The sequence below is a fragment of the Lynx canadensis genome, chromosome F1, assembly GCF_007474595.2.
Source record: "Lynx canadensis isolate LIC74 chromosome F1, mLynCan4.pri.v2, whole genome shotgun sequence".
NCBI lineage: Eukaryota > Metazoa > Chordata > Mammalia > Carnivora > Felidae > Lynx > Lynx canadensis.
Genome location: NC_044319.2, coordinates 53,578,254 through 53,600,480, shown reverse-complemented (window position 1 = coordinate 53,600,480; position 22,227 = coordinate 53,578,254). Strand labels below are relative to the sequence as shown.

Here is a 22,227-nt window from a genome sequence, read left to right as displayed (position 1 = left end):
CTACCCCCACCCTACCCCCAAAACTGTCACTTTGTCCGATGAGTCTCCTTGGCTCTATGTTTCACTTTTCTAGGAGTGATAATAAGATATGAACTGTACATGAAAAGATTGAGATCTGATGGACAAGCCACGTCAGCAGAAAGTCAAGTTTTTCAGAGCAGTGGATGGCTCAGTCCTCACCCATTTGGAGAATCGGCCAATGAAAATGCATTAAAACCTCCTCAGACAGCTACAACCATCACTGCCTTGGAGCCATATACCACGTATGGGTTTCGAGTGTCGGCTGTGAATATGGCTGGCAGTGTGTCATCTGCCTGGACTTCAGAAAGAACAGGAGAATCAGGTGAGGAAAAGCGTTTTGAATTCTACTTTTAAGACTCCCACATAAAAATGCTGCCCCAAATGAAAGTCAACAGCACTAAAGTACGTTTTGAAAAGCAAGAATTATAAATTTATATAGGCCAAGGAAAAATTTAATATATTGGTTGGCTACATAAATAACTCAAGGTCATAAAGCACTTGCAGTGAGTTTTAGGGAAAAAAAAGTAAATGCCTGAGCTATTACTTCAAGAGGGAAAAATAACTTCACTGTAGTTACAGTCTTTTGGGAATGTTTGCCAAAAATAGCAATTGGTTTCCATTCCTGAAGTGGGTTGGCCATATATCCTATCTTGCTCCAAATTCAGTACAATTTATATTCAATGAAAGAGATAGCTGTTACCCATTTCACAAATCCTGTTTTGTTTTTATTTCTCTCTCCAAAGCAAATAGTTTAGGTACTAGGTGGTACCTAATGATAGAATCCCGGGTATCAAAATCTGTAATTTGCAACTGTACTCACAAGCAGCTGGCAGTGTGGGAAGAAAGGAGTGTGACATTTTCAATTTTCTGAAGATATCTTCACTATGGCAAATGAGAGATTTTTAACCCTCCCCCTTACTCTTTACATTAAAAACACCTCAAATATCATGAGCCTTTAACCAAAAAAATACACTTTTGTTATGTTTTGAATCTATGGATATTCAAGAAATCCCAAGTCCTGATTTAAATTGGCTCTGTTAAGACTGTGGGGAGGATAAGGGCAGCTTTAGGTTGAGGTCCAAGGGAATCATTTCATGAATAAAATGTGCATTCTGCTTGAGCATCTCTTAATGACTCCCAGCCATCTTGGACAAATAATAGTGCCATGATAGCACAAGTGATGAGCCATGGCGTTCTGGAAGGGGAAAATCAAGGTCAGAAATGAAAAGTAATGGGTGAAACTGCAATACTGGACCCTCATAATCTTATGGGTCACTGGCTCCTGAACGTGCAATGAGGTCCTTTGATAATACACCTTTGGTTAGCACATTTAAAATCCATATTAAGATCTCAAGGATGGCAGGGGGAGAATGTATGTGTGTGTGTACTCTGAACATTTCAATCAAGATTTATTGAAAACTTAAAAAATTTCTTTGGGGTTATTTAGAACATTTTCGATTTACCACTTTCTGAAGAGTAATATTCTCCAAGCCGTATCAGTGTGGGTGAAATACTTCTCTCCATTAGAACTCTAGTGTGTTACTCTTCGTTGTTCTGGACTTTGTGGACTAAGACTTAGTTTTGATGACTTCTCCTTTCAAATGCTTCATAAGACCTATGATTCCCCACTCCAAAAAATCTATTAGTTATCTTCACGAACGTTAGCAAATTCCTATATGATTTTTATTTTGTGAATGGAAAATACCTTTGCTGGTAAAATAAGAATGGAGAACATCCTTGCAGAAAACATAAAAAAAAAAGTGAATGGCTTTTATCAACACCAGTATATCCTTTGATTTTTAAAAATCAGGGTATTAATGTAAGGAACAGGGGTATGGCAGAAACTAGAACACATGTATGAATTTACTCCCGAAACCTGTAAATAATGGCGTTCATTGTTGGCTGCTGTACTTGTTGTCATTGATAGTGCCAGCGTTCATGACCCCTCCCTCCGTCTCCCCGCTTTCACCGTACTCCCTCAATGTGTCCTGGGAGAAGCCGGCAGATAATGTAACAAGAGGAGAAGTTATGGGGTATGAGATCAATATGATTTCTGAACAATCACCTCAACAATCTGTTCCTGCAGCATTGTCACAGGTATTGTTATTTGAACTAATGTCCTTTCAAAATTGAATTGTCTTCATTTTGATATTTTCTGAGTTTGCAGAATTCTGTGACCGATTTCTCTCTTCTAGATTCCTTAAATGGGGCATTTGTTTCCTGATATGATATTATGTGTGCAAGGCTCTATATATTTATATCACCTATTTTTTCTAATATAAGCATGTATTAAAACAAAATAGATATAATGTTGTTTCATAAAATCTGCTTTTTACACTAACATATATCCTTATATATCTTGTAAGAAGCCAAATCTCAGTAGCTATGTAGCATCACATTATTTGGGCAGACAATAATGCATTTAGCCAACCCACAATCAGTTGATATTTATACTGTATTGATTCTTTTGGAAATATAAGTAGCATTGATAAGAACGTCTTATGTGTACATTTTGCATATTTCGGAAGAGAAAAGAATTCTGAGGAATGTATTATCACAGCTTATAGCAAAGGGTATTAACATGTTGAAGGTTTGGGATATACAGTGACATATTGTTTACTAGTACTTCATCCTCTAGCTAGAAGTAATGAGAATAATAATCATAGCTAACTTATGAAGGCTGTATTATATGCATGGACTAAGTTATTTGATATGTATATAACAATCCTGGTGGGGGGGGGCGGTGAGAGGCTCTTCTTTCCCTCCAGTTTATGGTGTGGCCAATGTACTCCATTAGTCTATTCTATCAGCATGAGGGTGGCCGATGACAGAGATGGCTGACGTTAACTGGACAAGTCATTCTGTGTACTTGACTGTTTAGCACCTCTTCTGAGGAAGATGCTCTTTGGTAGCACTAGCACAATATAAAGGGATCTTCGCACATAACTATCTCTCCCATGGTCCTATCCACACTCTTCTTTCTCAGACTTCCTCGTTCCTGATCTTCTAGTCTTTTCTCTCTCATGCCCATGACTAATACATCCCAGCCACTGTCATATAGTTCAGGTGTATTCTACCTTTGGATCCTTCCCTTTCCATACAAAATCGATGACAAGGTGCGCTACTGGTTTTTGGGATCATCCTTGAATGGAGCTACAGAGCAGCTATCATGCACTTGCAACCACATACTAAGGCAACCCATCTGTGAACCAAACCGCATGTTTATACTCTCTCAGCTCTTGAGGGACCTCCAACAAGTCATAGGTATGAGCTGAGATTGATTGAGCTACCAGTATACAAATGGTCGATAAGATGGGGGTCCCAACAATCTGCTTGCACAGTATATAATAATTCCTGGCTCTTTTTATGCCCCTTTCCATTTATGGATATCCCTTTCCCCAGATATCCCTTTCCATTTGATGATGAATTTCTGTTGGGCTTCAATGGCCTTAAGAGATGGCATGTCTGACAGAACTCAGCTCATGAGAGGTAACTCTAGCTTCATGGCCATTTGATGTTCCACAGTCAGCTTCTCTGCTTTTACCAAGGCCCAATAGCACTCTAGAAGCTGTCTAGCAAATGGTGTTTACTTTCCATTGTGTCATATGCCCTTGCTCCAGACCCTGTGAGTCTACCTTGGGATTCTCTTTTTGAGAGCTTGCCGTAAATGTCTCACAGCATCTTTTCCCACTATAGCCACCTTTAGTACCACAGGCTCTGATAGACTTTATGTCCCAAGTTGCTTGGCTGCTCGCAAAACAGCCTTGACCTTGACCTGCTGAAGAATCCATTTCCGCTTGAGGGCACACTCAGAGCTGGCAGCGCTCCATATCACTCAGTAACTTGGTCAGAATAGTATTCCCAGATGTGGAATATGCTCTCTTCAGAACCTAAGAAGGCCTGCCAGACATTCTGTTTCCTTCCTACTAGTGGTAAGTGCAAGAGGCAATAAGCTGACCTTTATTTTGGAAGGGGTATCCTAGCATGTCTCAGGCTACTGCACCCCCAAACATTTTACTGATGGGGCAGACCCCTTAATTTTCAAAAACGTGGTCTCTCATTCTTTGGAGGACATAATACTTATCAAGACTTCAACATAACTGCCACTTCTTGATTCTCTGATTCTTCTATTTTTTTTTTTTTAATTTTTTTTTTCAATTTTTTTTTTATTTATTTTTGGGACAGAGAGAGACAGAGCATGAACGGGGGAGGTGCAGAGAGAGAGGGAGACACAGAATCAGAAACAGGCTCCAGGCTCCGAGCCATCAGCCCCGAGCCTGACGCGGGGCTCGAACTCACGGACCGCGAGATCGTGACCTGGCTGAAGTCGGACGCCTAACCGACTGCGCCACCCAGGCGCCCCTCTTTTTTTTTTTTTTTTTTATTCATTTTTTGAGAGCGATGGAGACAGAGTGTGAGTGGGGGATGGGTAGAGAGAGAGGGAGACAGAATCGGGAGCAGGCTCCAGGCTCCGAGCTGTCAGCAGAGAGCCCAATGTGGGGCTTCAACCCACAAACTGGGAGATCATGACCTGAATCCAAGTTGGAGGCTTAACTGACTGAGCCACCCAGGCGCACTGAAATTCATTATTTTTTAAGTGGAGGCCACAGTCTGAAATCAAAGTGTTGGCAGGGCCATTTTCCCCCCAGTGGCTCTAGATGAGAATCCTTCCTTGCTTCCTCCAGCTTCTGGTAGTTTCTGGTGTTCCTTGGTTGGTGGCCACAAAACTCCAATCTCAGCATGTTGTCACATAGTCTTCTCTGTGTCATTATCTCCTCTGTGTCTGTGTAGCCTCTCCTTTCTCCTATAAATATATGACTTATATTTAAAGCTCACCCTAAATGTGTGATTTAATTAATTACATCTGCAACGACCGTATTTCCAAGTAAGATAACTTTCTGAGGTACTAGGTGAACAAGAATTTGTGGGAGACACTGTTCAACCCATGCCAATAGGTTTGCCAATATTGCCGAGCCTTTTCTGTAGACCGAGCATGTATACAACACAAAACTAGGAGAAGAAAAAGAGTCAATAAATAATTTATGACTCCTTGTTACACTTTTTCATTAGTCTGGAAATAAGTACTGACTTATTCGCAACTGTCTCAGGTGGCAAAAATAGACCTAGTCTTATACAAATCTTTTAACTTAAACAACTTAGTCTACCAATCCAGCATATAGTAGGATTTAGGGTAAATTTACAGCCATCACTGCTTTGTTTGGTCCTTAATTTCATACCATATTTATCATTGATGTTTTGTTGTTTTTGCTATTGTTTTGCTTTGTAAACTGTTCTTTCCTTGTAAGATAGTTTCAAAGCAACTATTGCTTGCACTATAATATTGTCTTCCAAGACACAAAACTAAGTAAAAAACACCATTCATAAAAATATAGCCTTGGAAGTCAATTTGTTTATATCCCATTTCTGCCAATTGCTAGCCCTCCACACATCTCTGTGTTTCAGGTCTTACTCATCCGTAAAATAGGAAAACAATTTCTTCTTACCTATGTGGTGTCTGTGGAACTTCAAGAGCTTGACGAATATTAGATACTATTAGCGATTTTTATTAATGGGTTAAGACTACATTACACTTTAAAAAGATCACTTTATAGTTCAGTGGAGCAGTAAAAGATTTCGTTTTTATGACAAAAATTATGGATATGCATCTTTTTTTGTTTAAAAGTCCTTTCTTTGTGGCCCAATTGAAGAAAGATGTAGATATGTCACTTTCTTCTCTTACGCTTTCTCTCCCCCACAAATATCTATCTACTTCATTGTGTATTAACGAAAATGAAATCAAGAGTGGCAAAGTCAAAATTGTCACTTCAGTAGTTAAATTTGTATCCACACTGACCTGAGTGTGTCTTGTTATAAGTTTGGTAAATAAATAGCCAAAATTTCTAGGGAAAGCTACTGTAAAATAACTGTTAAGGAAATTTTGGCTAAGAATGTGGCAAGGAAGGGGCACCTGGGTGGCTCAGTTGGTTAAGCGTCTGACTTCGGTTCAGGTCATGATCTTGTGGTTCGTGGGTTCAAGCCCTGTGTTGGGATCTATGCTGACAGCTCAGAGCCTGGAGCCTGCTTCAAATTCTGTGTCTCCCTCTCTCTCTGCCTCTCCCCCACTCACATTCTGTCTCTGTTTCAAAAATAAATTAACATAAAAAAAAGAATGTGGCAAGGAAATATATGGAACAGTTGATATTATCAGTGTAGGATTTCAAGCTTCCACAGATTTCTCTCCACCTCTTTAAAGATTTATGCCAAAGAAAATTTTCAATTAAATTGATCCTTTAAGACGCGTAAAATGACTGTATATATGGTAGAGAAAAAACTTATCTGAGTGATTATTTTATGTGCTACAAGCTTGAAGGTAAATGTCCTTTTAAAATCTTGTAAGTTTTACCAATCATATGTAGAGAAGTAAAAGCCCATCAAAATTAGTATTAATCTACATTTTCTATTTCTTATTATATGTCATTATGTGTTCTTGCTATGAAGAATAGTTTATTAAAAAAATGATTCAACCTTCTAGATTACAAAGGAAACACTTTATTTTCAAATTAATTTTTTAATTTGAATATAGTTGATATAATGTCACAATAGTGTCAGGTGTACAACGTAGTGATTCAACTCTGTATGTTATGCTATGTTCACCACGAATGCAGCTACCATCTGTCACCATACAATACTATTACACATAATACATATTTTAGATTCCACATATGAGTGAACCATATCATATGTGTCTTTCTAAGTGTGACTTATTTTACTTAGCATAATACCCTCTAGGTCCATCCATGTTGTTGGAAATGGCATGATCTCATCCCTTTTTATGGCTACATAATATTCCATTGTATTTTTTTTTACCACATCTTCCTTAAAATAAGAAACACTTTGCTGTATTTTATCCTGAAAACAATTTCATTTTCTAAAAATCTAAATTAATCCAAACAAGAGTTGTTCTAAATGGGATACATTTTATAGCAATACTCAATAAATTTTACTCATTTCAAAGTTTTACTTTTCTTAGAAAATTTCAAATCACATTGCACAGAAGAGAACATTTTATAAAATCAATAACAATTTCAGAATTAGAAAAATGAAGTACTCGTGATTTGGTTTTTGATGTTTTCTGATTTCTAAATGTAATTGCAAGGAAATAATACCAAAGTTTTAAATTATTCCTAGATTTTTAGACTCTTTGAAATCACCTTTATTTCTGAAAAATATTATATAAATGATGTAGTTCATATCCCATTCACACTGTTTTCTAGAACTACTCATTTAGGTTATGAAATTTTAAAGTAAATGCCTAGGCAATATTCCAAATGAATTTTATTGTATTTCTAAAGGGAGAATATCTAGAAAATTACTTCAAATGTTACGAACCTTAACAGCTATCTATATTTATACATATAGAAGATTATTTGATATGATATCAGTATCCCTTAGAAAAAAGTTTTATACTCATGCTTGGTGTCATACTTTTTGTTTTAATGACTTCTTTTTCTGAATACAATTTCCAGTGGTTTTTGTATCTATAAACTGAGTAAACTTATATGGTTGCTTTTGATCATTCCTAGTTATAATGATAGGACGAAGGCTCAGTGTTAGTTGTTTAATTATTTGTTTATGTACTATGGCGTTCCTTTCAGCCTCCTTCACTCAAATCTGCTTTTCTCCCTTGAAATTGTGTGATAAAGACAATATTTGAAGAAATGTAACTGTTTGATCTAATCTGCATATGCTTATTTGTATAAGAAAGATAATTGAGAATTGACCTCATGTGGATGCTCAGTAATGTGTTTACTTGTTTTCCTTTTTCTTTTGTGGCTTTTTATTTTTAAAGAAAATGATGGGATTAATTTAACATAGTGACATTTTTCTGTGCTAGTTCCATCAAATGACGTGTGGGCATCACTGCATGGGGTTCGTTTTGGCCAAGCCCCATGGTTTTATTTGGCCCTTTCACGATAACAATCACAATGTCACCATCCTTTATCTCTGCCATTGGTGACAATAACCATACCACCATGCTGCTTTATGAGGCAATAACTTGCTTTCCTCATTTATCCACTCGGGAACTGGATTATTACCTCATAAAACAGTGTGATTGTACAATTATCAATTAAATCCTAGCTTGTTGAGACTCTTCAAAAAAAAAATCCCTTTCCTAATAGTGGTTGGCAATAATTTCTTTGTCTGAATTCATAGAACATGACCGGATTCTGGTTTCTTGACTGCCAAAGTTACATTTCTCACACTGTTTATCTATTATCTGACTTTTTTTTTTTTTTTGGCCTTGAAGGTGTTGTATACTGCCAAATCCCAAGAACTGTTTTATATTGTAAAAGAACTAAAACCTTATAAGATATACAACTTCACTATTTCTCTCTGCAATTCAATTGGTTGTGTGACCAGTGCTTCAGGAGCAGGACAGACATTAGCAGCAGGTAAGCAAGTTTTTCTGTATCTGAAAAATGTGAAAAATATATTGTATATTTGTAAACAAACACCTATAAAGCTCAACACCTTCTCTAGTTTGGACTTAATACTTGTCTTTTCTGGTTTCTCCTGCTCCCTGATCACGAACCCTGATTGCTAGCTGTATTGACATTTTTAAACAAACAAAAATAAATAAATAGACTAAGTTTCTAAGAGGTCCCTGGGAGCCCTGAGTTGCAGCTGTGCCATAATAAGAAATGCAGCTAGATGCAAAGTGACTCCAGGGCTCAGTATTCACTCTAGGTCCTACTGATATCCTGACAGTTGTTAGAAGTATTCAGGAGGCTTCTTGTGAGGGCTCAGGATACTTCTTCTTGACCCTTTTTGCGGGCTTTGGGTCTACCTACTCCTGCTCTCTGGGGCTAAAAGCAGACATCCAGGAACTAGTGGGATATTCTGGTGTTATATTTTACCTTTAATGGATAGGCAGCAGTGTAATTATTAATTTACTTATTATTAATAAGAAGCTACTAAGTTTATGCAATTTAAATAAAGGAGTCATTATCAAGTATGATCTTAGTAGGAAATGCTTTGCATAAAATGTTGCTTGCTTTACACAGAACAAACTAGATTCATACAAACTTGATTACATGTGTTACTAACACCTACATAACTCAATTACTCTGCATTTAGTGTATTTTCAAATCAGTTTTTCTGTCTGCAGTCAAGCAAAGCTTGGTGCTCCCTAAGAAAATTTCCAGATGTGAGGAGGTTAAGAAACTCTTAGAAAATCCAGATGTGAGAAGGTCGAAAGACTTCTAGATGAATGACAGATATGGAAACATATTTAGCTATAAAAATATTCCTTGTGCCTTTTCCCTGTGTTCAAGTCTGATTCTATTGTTTTGTTTAACCTCGCTTTAGTTCTGGAAAAACTTGTTTGGCTCAAAAGATCTCATCCAAGTAATTTGTTTCTTCAGATTTCTATCAATGAGAACAACTCACAAATTCTAAAGAAGTATGTTTGTTTTATTACCTCTACAACCAAACTCTTTGTATTTTTATATATTTATATGTATTTCATATGTATGAATACATTTATGGGGTGCCTAGGTTGTACAAAATACCATTCTCCTATAAGACTGTTTGTTTGTTTGATTATTAGAGGGCTGCTGAATATAGATAATAGAGGCAGGCTCTCTGCTTTCTTTTGGAAAGATGACATAGTTTGGGACTAGAGGACAAAAAAAGAGGACTCAGTCTTGCAGGCTGAAGAAAGTAAAAATAGAAACAGTGCAAGCTGAAGATTGGCCTGAGGTATAGTGGAAGATACAGAGGGATATACTTATAGTGGAAGATAGATGGATACCAACCATGTGACTGAGTAGAACTGAAATCATGACCCCCAGGGTAAAACGTTTAAAATCACCTAGTGTGACTTTCTAACCAATAATGGTATATTCTTTGTAACATTGTTCCCAAGTATTTGTCCAACCCATGTTTGATACCTTTCGTGGTAGGGGAGCTACTACCTCTCAGGCAAATCCAGGTTCAGAGACCTCTTTCCAGAGGTGATTTCTTACATGGATCTAAAATATCTCTATGTGGCCTCTATTCAACATTTTCCTTCTACTCCTTAGGGGCTCTCCTCAGTCTAATTCATCTTTTTCTTGATGTACTTCCAATAACATTTTCAGTTCTCTCCGCTCAAGTCTCTCCCCTACGCTGCACACCACGGCACCCCCATCTGCACCTCACACGTCATAGTTCTATCACTAGTGCAGGTACTCTCCTGTAGATGAGATTCAGTCTGTCTTTTCATGGAAACTAGCAAACTAAAGGAAATGGAGGGACATATGCCCGTCTGCAGAGACTAGATGGACCCTCGGGATGGCAAGGGGAAAGTGGGGCAAATGTCTATGAAACAGGTACTCCCTGGCTAATGCACCAGTGATAACATCTGTGCTAACAGCATCCTCCTTGGTTGTAGCAACTGGTTTCTGTGGCATGGAGGATGGCCTAGCTGAGTGCTCTGAGCAGCTCTCATTTAACTTACTGGTGAGAATACTTAAGGCCACTCCTGTCCACTGGAAATGTAGTGAAAGAAAACTAATCTACGTCCTCCGAATCCTTTCTGACTCTAAAGTGCCATAATTATATTGTTACTCTAGTTTATTGTGAGTGCTCAATTCAGTAAGCATGTATTAAGGGCCTACCTATTTAAGGCACTGTGAGGGTTTCAAATATAATTCATTCAAGGACAGTTTAATGGTGTCTGCATTAAGGTGTTGACATACAACAGATAAGGTTAGCATCTGGAGGTATTAGAAAAGGGACAAAAGAACACTATGGGAACATAGACTCTGGGATAAGTAGCTTTGATTTGAACAATACCATTTGACTGAACAAATACCACTATAGTCACTATTTTAGAGACTGGCATTGTTCCAAATACTGATGGGATGAAAATTAAGGTATATGAAGATTTGTCTGGCAGTAGAGTGTAAACAGACAAGAAGAGAGTGTGTAAATAGGGTCTGGTAGACTTTTCTAAGAGGCAGAGAGGGAGTAAATCAGATAAATAGAAGTAAAGATTGGAGGAAGGGAATGGAGGTGGACCAAAGAAGAGAAATGCATAGGTTAAGAAGAGGGAAGAATTGAAGACAACAGTCAGTGTTGCAGACCGTGGTCATGCCATTAAATATAATAACAAAGATAAAGACATAAACTCATGAGTAGAAGTTTGATCATTGGGTAGAAACACATCCATGGAAAGTCTTAGGATCCCAGAACAGAAAATGCAAATCTGGAGCATAACACTGATACAGATTTTGTGATTATTGCATAGAGATAAACGCTAAAGCTGTAGGTGATAATGAATTAGTGAAAGCAGAGAAAATACAAATTAAAAGTTCGCATCTCAGTGAAGGCTCATATTTTGGGAGAAAGAGAAAGGAGTAAGGGGAACACAGACATGGGCAGAGTTAGAGGGAGCAGTATCAGAAAAGTTAAGGGAAGAGAGAGTTCTAGAAGGTCTAGAATTCTGTAGCATCATATGCTGTAGGGAAAGCAAGAGGAATGGGATCTACAAGGAAGGTGGCATGGAAGGACCTCTTGGAAGCCCTCTATTTAACATGGTTGAATAGAAGCTGGATTGTAAAGGACTGAGCAGTTACAGAAGATGTGATGGTAAATTTAAGATGTTCTGAATGTGCAAATTTAAATGTGGAAATTAAAATTGTTGTTGTTGTTGTTCTTTGCCACAATGCTCCTTCTACCCAATCTCCATTAAGAGAAATACATCAACTTTCGTTCCCATGTAAAATCCTTTCTTTTCTGAAGGAAAAGTCATTTTAGTGTTCTTCTGGGGAAGTGTTTTTTTCCTTAATCCTTTAATTTTTGTCAGGACTCTGATTCTTCATCTGTAGAGCAGAGAACAAAGTCACTTACGTGACAAAAGTATGGCAAAATAATTTTTACTTGCCATTTGATTTATTTTAAAGGACATAATTTTCAAGGGTGTTGAGATCAGTAAGAATGAACTTTGTTTTTGTTGTGATATAAGGAAAAGCCCAGCAATTACAGATCCAGTATCTTTTTGCCACCCTTATTTTCAGTAAATGAAAGTTTTTGTTTCAAAATTTTCTTAAGATTAAACATCTGGCTATAACTCACAGATGCTAAGTCGTAAAAATAAACACAGAGATAGTCAATCCTTTTGGTCAACAGGTTTGCCGTAGGGAAGAAATAAAAGTTGACTTGCAGCTTTAGGATTCTTCCTGCCCTGTTTCTTCAAGTAATAAAATTGCAAGTCGGAGGGAATATATTACTGCAGCGAATTCGAATGATGTGTGGGGAATTAACTCTTACATGAAAATGTAGTTCAGACGAATTTATTTTAGGAGAAGGAAAGAAGCCAGTGACCATTCAAAACCTTTGAAAAAGGGTTCCAAAAGTTAGTAATAGTATTCAGCCTTTTGAAATCATTGATTCGTAAAAATATGTTTCCTCCTTAAATCTCAGTCACAGGAATCAAAAAGATACTTGTGAAGATTTATCTGACTTTTAGTAGAAAGCCTGAGAATTTCAACTGGCTGTTGTTTTGTTTCAAGTATTTTTTCAGTGAAAGATATGGTTAGAACTGGTGCATTTCTTCCGGAATGTTGCATATTGCTACCTCTTTAGTTTCATGCTTGCGACAAACCTGAGAACTGATCTGCGGGAGGCATACACCCAGGAGCAGCCACGTTTCTTGTCTCTGTAGCAAAGTCTCCAAGCAGGGTCATCAGTGGCTCTGGAGTTGCTTCTCGGTTTCTGTGGGTAATGAACCGATGGCCCGGGCCCTGTTAGAGTCCTTGTTATTTTTTCCTTAAGATCACCCTTTCAATTTAGGAAATTTGTGTGTTTCCACGCTTTGCGAATTCAGTACAGTTTAAACCTTTCTTAAGAGCAATTCCTCTTGGAGCTCCATTCCTGGACGAGCAATGTGATATTTCCTTTGCCTGTCATAAATTGACCTCTACACTACAAGCTTAGAAGTACCCATCTCCCATTAAGCAAGTAATTAGCGGTGCATTAAGGTTTTTCTCTGAATCAAAAGTAAAATGTATAGGCTGTTTGCTGCTCAGTTGAAAACACACATTGTTTTGCATGCAGGTACATGAGTCTTTTCATTGTGAATAGGACCCAGAGTGATTAAACAAGCACTCTTAATATGTTAATTTATAATTTTAATTACAACAATCTTGTATATATAGTCATTAGTGAATACTAATATAAATATTTTTCTATCTTTTTATTCATAATGCATAAACCAATCATCCAGTTACTTCTCTGAGGTTGCCTGTTTTTGTTTCATAATACAATCTTTGTTCTTAGTTATGAATGCATTTTGTTCGTTCCTGCCTTGAATAATCCCTCATTAAGCTAGTCACTTTCTGCTCCATGCTAAAAAGGAAAAATTATCATGCAAATGTGGCATGCCATATTAAAAAGCACATTACCAAACACTTTTGTTGCTGTCCTTCAATTAGTTTCCCTTCTTTGAATTTAATTCCATTTGTTGTTAAACTACTGACTTGATGTATGGACTCATGAATCTGAAGCTGCTGCCAAGAAAGTGGGGGAAAAAAAATCAAAGCCTCTTCGAAGAGCTGCAGAGGGGAGCTGAAATGAATTTGCTTCACCTTTGACAAGAACACTTGAACAGCTCTGGAATCCTCTGATGATCCAACTTGGCTAATTATCCAATTATTTATTTCAAGAATAAAGGCACTGTTTTACAATTAGAGAAGTGTAAAGCAATCTGAGAAATTTGGTAATGACAGATGACTTAAGTAACTTCTAAGATAAACAGTATCGGTGCAAACTTGTCTCACCGAGGGTTTTCAGACAGCAGTTCTATCTTAGCATCAGGGAAATCCTGAGTACACCGAGGGTTTTGTTTGTTTGTTTTGCTCTTTCCACAACAGAAATTATTTTACAGTTTTAACCAACATGTCAAATTTCCATGGCTCTTAAGCGATGTTTAAGTTGTATTTCTCTTGATTAAAAGCTTTTGGTTCAAAGCAATACTTTTTAATTGCCTAATGATATAAGTCAGTTCTTAGGAAAGAACCGCACATTTAGGAGTTCATTTGCAATATAACTGAAAAATTCATTGCATGGCAGTAAAACAATTTACTGTTAATTACAAGGAGAAGAATTTGCTGTAGCATGCTCACAGATTGCCATGAATCATGCAGCACTCCTAGAGATTTATAACAGATGTGTAAGTGGGATGAATTAGCAGGGTTTAATAACAGAGACACAAATCATGCAGACTTCAAGGAGCTTTAATTGATATACTAGAATGTGACGGGCATGAATCACTCAGCCATTCAACAGCACTGTAACATATGGTCAGCTCAATATGCTGCATCTTAAATCGGTTGGTGAGTCGTTGGTTGTCCCATATGGTGGAAGCAATATATTTTTCATGATTAAAAAAAATACATCCATTTTTTAAAGAAATATGATTGCAAAGCATGTTTGTTATTGAACAGTCACCTGAATGCCAAACTGGGTTTTTTAATGTTTTTTTTTTTTTTTTTAACATGGCAGCTTCCCAAAATAAATAGCGGCTACTACTTGTAATACCAGATCGCTGGAGGCATTATCAGGACCAAACTGGTGCTTGTTGGCACTCTGGATCCACAGCAAAGCCTATAGGAGAGCGCAGCTGATGGTATCTCTGACTGCCAGGGAAATCCTTCAGAGTCAGGCAAAGCAAACAATATGAAAGGAAGGAATGATGTCACTTTCAGAGAAGTTCAGGAATGCCCAGATTTGCAAATAGAATAAAATGAGTTGAATGGGAGACCTCTCCTGAGCAGGGTAGGGAAAGGGCTGTGATCCTACCGTTACCCATAGTGTAACAAATTGGATATAGCTTTTTATAATAACCTCTTCGTTAGATGCTCGGTCCTTCAGGAATATTCTAAAAGAAATCCTGGCTGACCATCACATGGATGGTCGTACCAATTCCATGTCATTATTGAACAATGGTGTCAGGGCACGAAAACAGGTATCCTGCTACAGACGGGTAACCGGTGGCATGTAAAAATCTTTTTACTGAGACTGGAATCTGGCAGCTTTCAGCAAAGCTCTCGCAGCATTAGTAAATCTGACAGATTTGAAAAAGGAATATTGCAGCCTTAGAACTGTGGCTGCCAGAATTTAATGTCAACAATTAAAATTTATTTTGATCCTTACCTACTGTTTATTACTGTTTGTATACACAACAGACCTTACTAATACAGAGATGCACTATTAGAAGGAATTACCATCTGTTCAGAGTGAAATGCTGGCATCTGTCTTAGATGCTAAAACTAAAATGATATTATTTCTAACAAAACAAAATTAACTGCTTTTTACTCACCAACTTTAATTTTGACTGTGTGGCTGCACCCAAGCAAAAGGCTTGTTGATGAAACATGTAATGACCTCTGTCATCAGGTCTACATTTAGATATGTGACTTTAATAGGGTTCTCCTGGCCTTTTTGGCATGCAGAAATCATACTTTTTAAAACAGCCTTTTAGCTTTATAAAGTGGTACCTATAGGAAGACATTAAAATGACACAATTAGAATATGCAAAAATTGGCTGAATCAGGGAGACTACAGTATGCAAAATATTTTGATAGATGTACCCTAAATAAGTACAAGGAAAGAAATTAAGGAGACGAAAATTCATCTGAACAAAGTTGCCGTAGGTCCTACAGTGACACCTTTAGGAAAATATAAACTGTATCTTCCGTTAGACTATTTTTAATTTTCTCCTACACTGACATATATAAAAGATTTATATTCAGCTACCCCCTTTTTGTAAAAGCCTAACTATCCTATTAACAAAGGTCTCCAGCTTTTTGAAGGTAGAGAATTTGGAGTATCAAGGACAATGGTAGTTTCCATACTGATGCTGGACCGGTGGTGCTAATTTCTGAGAAGCCAAACTTCAATTCTATATATCACAAAATAATAAATTGTGTCACACCAGCATTTAATGCATGTACACAGTGCATTAACTGTAACTGTAGTACATTTATTTGTGCTAGAGGAGACTTGAAAATGATTAAAAAATCAATACTTTGCTGTCAGAGAAGCAAGTGTTACGATGCATTTAAGTAGTTAATTGCATAAGCCCCATAAAAGCTTCAAGTTTGGGTACCAAGGATGCCATAATTACAGTCCAAGCAGCTACCTTTTATTAACGGTGGACTTTAGGGGACGGTGTGCCCCGTCATCATGCCGCTGTGTGTGCAGTTCAGAAATCACAGACCCTCTTCTCCACACATGTAGGATGCTAGTTACGTACGAATTGATGATCATCAGAACAACAGCTGGTTAAGGTAGTGTTTATTCACCAAACAAGTGATCTCCCTTAAATTCTCTAAAAGCGGTGCTCTCTGACCATCCTTTATGTCTTAAGACATATTAAAGAAATCATAATATTTGTGTGCCCTGTTGTGGTGAAGAAACAGGGTGGCTCAGAGCTGAAGGGGATAAGCTAGCTGGCTTCCTGGGGCACTGAGAGGGTCCGGGTGTCAGATGTCCAGCATGCCTTCTGGTTTACTAATTGAGAAGCACTGCTAGAAAGTATTCAATCATAGAATTTTGAAACTGGAGGACACCCTCACTTCTGTCGTACTCTTGGACAGATGAGGCACTGAGGAACAGAGATACCAAATAATGGATTAGCCAAATTAGGGACCTAAAGAGCCAGTCTAGAAGCTAAGTTTTCTCCTTTCCAGATCAGTTCCACTGTACATGTTCTCCCTGGAAGGAAACTAGTATGCAAAACAGGGAATGGTAAAGTAGATTTGTTCTTTTTTCTCCAGAGAATAGACAGTGAACAAGGCAAGGCTGAGTGGTCTCGTGATTCTGAGGGGAGCATCCTCTCCTCTTCTGGACACTGACGGGAGAGCAGGTACAGTCGAGTGGTCGCCAACTGAGAAATCATGGCTTCCTGATCTGACGTTCTTGTTTAAGTCCTGATCCCAGTGCCTTTCCATGGGTGTTTTGGCCTGGAAGTGTTTGGGCAAACTGCATTTCTTGTGACAGTTTTATATTTGTAAGGAAAAGTCAAAATCATGTTCTGTTGCTAAGGTGCCTGAGGAGGTCTTATGTCAGTCTGCTCCCCACAGATGCCTGAAACGTAGAAAGGCTGTTCATTGTTGGATTCCTGTCTTCCTAATGGGAAGTGGATGGTGTTTTAAGATATCAACACTGCCATGCAGTGTTCATAGGTAACAAACTCTTGCTTGAAAACAAATAAAGAGATTTGATTTTAAAGACCTGCCATCAGCGAGAGCTTCTGCTCATTTAGGCCTCCGTTCTTATGCTATGACACTCAAACTCCACACTACATAAATTTTGCACATGTAAATTTATGCATTATGATATGCTATTAATCAGATTATAAAGTAATAAATGCTGCATAAAGCAGAATGTCCATTATCAGAGCGTTTTATAAAGAATATTTACAAATAGAAGAGCTAGACTGGAAACTGGATTACAAAGCTATTGCAAAAAATACAAAAACATTGTTAAGTTTATTCTAAGTGGAAACAGACTTTGTATGTTGTTATTCTTTGAAACTATGGATATTGAAGATCCATTTTATACTTGACATCTCTAAGAGGATTTTCTAAGTAAATACAGATTTTGAATGTGAATGAATTGTATCCTTTTGTGATATGTTATCTGAAATGTGTGTTATTGGCTAGTAATAATAGTGCCTTGTGTTTGTATAGAAATTTTCTTTCTAAAGCCTAACACAATTATATATATTGTTTTTAAAAGCAGTTATTGTCAAGGTAATCTGCTGAAATTTATCCTCCTGTTGTAGATGAGAAAACTGAGACCTGCATAAGTTTTAGTGATTTTTCTAAGTCATGCAGAGTTAGAAATTAAAAAGTAAAATGTAATCTCTAATAGTCTGCAGAGTCCTTCCCATTATTCTATGTTGTCTATTAATTCACTGTTTTGTGATTAATGAATTTATAACTATAATCCCTTTACTTTGATAGTCTGAGAAATGATCCTTTATTATTTCTCTCTCTTAGTGAGTCTGTACTTGTGTGAGTGTGTTGAATAGTTCAGGAATATCTATTTTTCTTTTCATCATTCTGTGTGTGTGTGTGTGTGTGTGTGTGTGTGTGTGTGTGTATCTGTGTGTTTAAGTGTGACCCGTCTAGTTTAATTGATTGAAAATCCCGCCTCTGGTCTTAGGGGAACTGGGAAAATAATAACTCAGTGGGGTGCTCACCCTTTCAAACAGGCTAGGTTGACTCCTCCAAGTGAAACATACAACATACCAGCTGGAAGGTTGTTGTGTTTTTGTTTTGTTTTGTTTTGTTTTGTTTTGTTTCAGCAAGAGAATAAAAAGTATACTCTAATTTGACTCATTTTCTGTAGTTGACTTCCTAAGAATAGTTTCATTGCTTGGTGGAATAATTCTCCTGTGAATTTAGAAGAAGTGTTCCACTACTTGTTAAAATTTAAACAGTCAACATTAATTTTTGTGCATTCTCAGTGAGGGTGCCCTTATTGATTATAATCATTTTGCCAAATTAAAAAAAAATAAGTGCACTCTCATTTTAGGAGATATTAAAATAAAACTATTGAGTTGCTGCAATTTCTTTTGTTTTGTTTGACTGAATTTATATTCCTGATTAAAAAGTGAGTTTGATTATGGTATCCATGGGGGAAAGGATTCTGAATGCTATAGTGGTACAGCACTTCACCATTATCCTCAACTAGCTGGGTTATTGGAGTAAAGGAATACCAAATATCAAACAAATGGGAACTTCAGGAAAAGACTACTTTTAAGTGTTTATTTTTGAGAAAAAGAACAGGAGAGGGGCACTGAGAGAGGGAGAGAGAGAATCCCAAGCAGGCTCCATGCTGTCAGAGCAAGAGCCCGACACAGGGCTGGATCTCACAAACTGTGAGATCATGACCTGAGCTGAAATCAAGAATCAGATGCTTAACTAACTGAGCCATCCAGGCACCCTGAAGCTACTTTTAAACAAGGATAAAACTCTTTAGTTCTTAAGATGTACAGGAGGTATGTTCATAAGTTCTCTATTTATTTCAAATGGACATCCTACTCTCAACACACCAAATATTTATAGTTTGTGATTCTCTAGATCTTTGCTATCCAGTATGGTAGCCATATATGGCTATTTAAACTTCAAATTAATTAAAATTAAATAAAATGTAAACTTCCATTCTTCAGTCCCACTAACCAAAGCTCAAGTGCTCAATATTCATATGTGGCTAATGCCTACCATATTAGACAGTACAGATCTAGAACATTTCCATTATCAGAGTGTTCTATTGGATGCCATTGGAATAGATGGTGTTTTTTAAACTAAAATTTCAAATCATTTTGTCCCAGGACACTAGGGAATCATATGTGGAAAATAGAAAATATAACAGAAGAGTTCAAAATCCTCTTTTGTGCTTTTAAATAGCAGACTTTAGATAATAAAAAAATTATATAATTTGTCCTCTATTACTTCCTTGAACCCAGGACTCAAAAATCTTTGACAATTCTTCATCCTCAGTTAAGCGCATAGCCAATAATAGCCTGTTGAAATTTTAATACAAAGATGTAATTCCAAACACTGAAGAGAAGCTTAAGGGGAGAAGAAATTTCTAGATGCCTTAGATTTTTATTTTCTTGGATTATTTTGAAGATGGAACATGGCTTGTAGAGTGAAATCTTTGAGAACCTACCATTTAGCTAATTTTGGCAAGGAATGCTAAAGGAAATCATGCATAAAATTTACAGATTCATATATATATAAAGACATCTCATGGTTTGCCGTGGCAGAAGAGGAACTGAGTTGTTAATTATCTAAGTTGAACATTTTGCTCTGTGCCCTCTGTTCTTTACAAAATGTTGAAATAGAATCACAATCAATTGTTTCTCTTTGGAAAGCTGGCCAAGCTTTCTAGAAAGTAACAAATGCTACTTGTTCTAAGCTGTTTTAAGGTGAATTGTCTTTCATGGTTTAAGGCTATCAAATCTTGTATTCACATCATTTTAATATATGTTTATTGAAACAGGCCAAGACTTTGTGTATGCAGAAGCCTGTGTGAACACAGATGGAAATTAAAAGTCCACAGCTTTAGTTTAGGCCCTTAAAAAGTAGGCTTGGAGGTAATGATATTTGTTCCTTTCTTTGCTTGTGCCTCTCAAACCCAGCCGACCCACTTAGAGCAGGAATGAACTTCAGCCTACACACTCAACTGTTTAAGAAGAAAAATCAAAACAAAACCTTAGTTTCAATAACTCACTTGTTACTCTGATCCCCTTTCCATCAGGTTTTAGGGAAAATCGCCATCTCTGTTACTTACTCCTTGGGTGTCCCAGAAGCCTCCAGAGAATTGCCAGTGTCCCAGAACTTGAAGCATGCCGAGGCCTCGGTGTGTGGAAGGACGCTGGGCATTCTCTGCCCCTACGCACAGGCCCTGCAGTGGTGTGGTCACTTCAGAGCCCTGGGGGCTGTTGTCCTGGGCCAGAGTTCGTAAACCCCTGAGTTCACAGGCTACTTTTCCTCATGTGGATGCCCTGTTTGGCTTTCAGAGTGGTTTTGCTTATTTGTCTTAATTTAAACCAGTTACTAAACTTTAAAAATCAGAAAGGTTACACATAAAATGACTATTTTTAACAAAGTAAGACATCTGGCAACTTCAGGTCATTGTTCCTTTACTATCCGCTGGCTGGCACAAATCCGTGACTCTTCACCCTGGCCTGGTTCTTCTCAAACCCCATGCTGTCTCTCGTGTCTCCAATTAGTCCATTTGGATCATTTTCCTTCCTTGATTGGCTTCTGTGAATTGCAGCCCTAAGTTGATGCTGTGTTAACACAGGGGCTCTCCCCTTTGTGATCAGTAATCACCCACGGTAGTCACTGGGAGTTACAGGCTACAGGTTTCATGAGGGATCTTGTAACTTCTGGGGGAGGTAGCTCCCACTCAGGCAAGGGAAATTTTCCAGAAAAGGGGGCAGCCATGATCTAATGGTGATCAACAGTCACGTTTGAGCACTGGGATACCAACTTGGTTAAGGGAATCTGGGTGGGGCACCAGCAGATCATAATATGAAATGTCTTTTACCAGAATAAGAAAGAATAGAGAAATTATCTCCACAGGGAAATTTTATTTAATCAGCAACATTTTATGGTAACTATTTGTTAGTCATTTAAATTGTGTTTAGTCCCATTTAAGGTATACTCTATCTTGTGTTTTCAGTTCTTAGAACCCCATAAATACTCCACAACTGCCTTGATTTTGAGTGTGATGTACACGAGTACATGTATACCCATGTGTGAGTGTCTAGAGATAGAAGCTAAGTTCTTGAATGTAACAAATGTTTTGTTTTGTTTTGTTTTGTTTTGTTTTGTTTTGTTTTGTTTTAATATTCAGCGCCAACCCAGCTGAGGCCTCCTGTGGTCGAAGGAATCAACAGCACAACCATCCGTGTTGGATGGCTCACACCTGAAGAACTGAATGGACCCTCTCCTACATATCATCTAGAAAGGAAAGAGTCATCTCTCCCAGCTCCAATGGCCACGATGATGAAAGGAATTCGTTTCATAGGGAATGGATATTATAAATTTCCCAGCTCCACACACCCAGTCAATACAGACTTTACTGGTGAGTGTATTTGACATTACTTTATTGAAGAGGCACTAAGCACCAAGCTGTTTCTTATTATTTTGATAGCCCTTCATAATGAATTTTTTCTATGTTTGTCTACAGAAATACTCATTCAGACCTTTTATAACTTGATTGTGTCAGTATGTCCACCTTCCTAGTATTCTAGGCGGGGGGGTGGGGGGAAGTGAGTAAGTAGCAGAAAGAAAAGTAAAATATAGATGTGGAAAGATAGCTTTATTTGATCAAAGTATATGCTGGAAATGAGACCATTTACCAGAGTGTGTTCCTCAGAACGCTTCACGTGCTCTACCAAATAAAAAAAATAAAAAAAAAAAGAATTCTGTGGGCAGATGAGTTTGAGAAATGCCCCACGAGGTTGGAGATTCTCAGTACATGTCAGGTTGTTAAAGTCTCTAAAAAGAATTATAAGAGAGCTATCTAATTTTTCTTAGCCCAATATTCCAGATCCTTATTTGTTACTTTTTTTAAAGCATGATCACTATCAGTAGGTTTTGTGGAGAGCATTATGGGAAAAACTAATTTCAGGGA

The 22,227-nt window shown here is 37.5% G+C and overlaps 1 protein-coding gene across 1 annotated transcript in view; it reads left to right on the top strand.

Moving 5' to 3' along the window:
• USH2A (usherin) overlaps nt 1–22,227 on the top strand; it is a 739,358-nt gene that overhangs the window by 206,377 nt on the left and 510,754 nt on the right. Inside the window, exons 17-20 of the mRNA XM_030302386.1 lie at nt 74–343; nt 1,949–2,118; nt 8,330–8,474; nt 21,445–21,675. Coding sequence (XP_030158246.1) covers nt 74–343; nt 1,949–2,118; nt 8,330–8,474; nt 21,445–21,675 — 816 coding nt within the window. The remainder of the gene's footprint in view (nt 1–73; nt 344–1,948; nt 2,119–8,329; nt 8,475–21,444; nt 21,676–22,227) is intronic.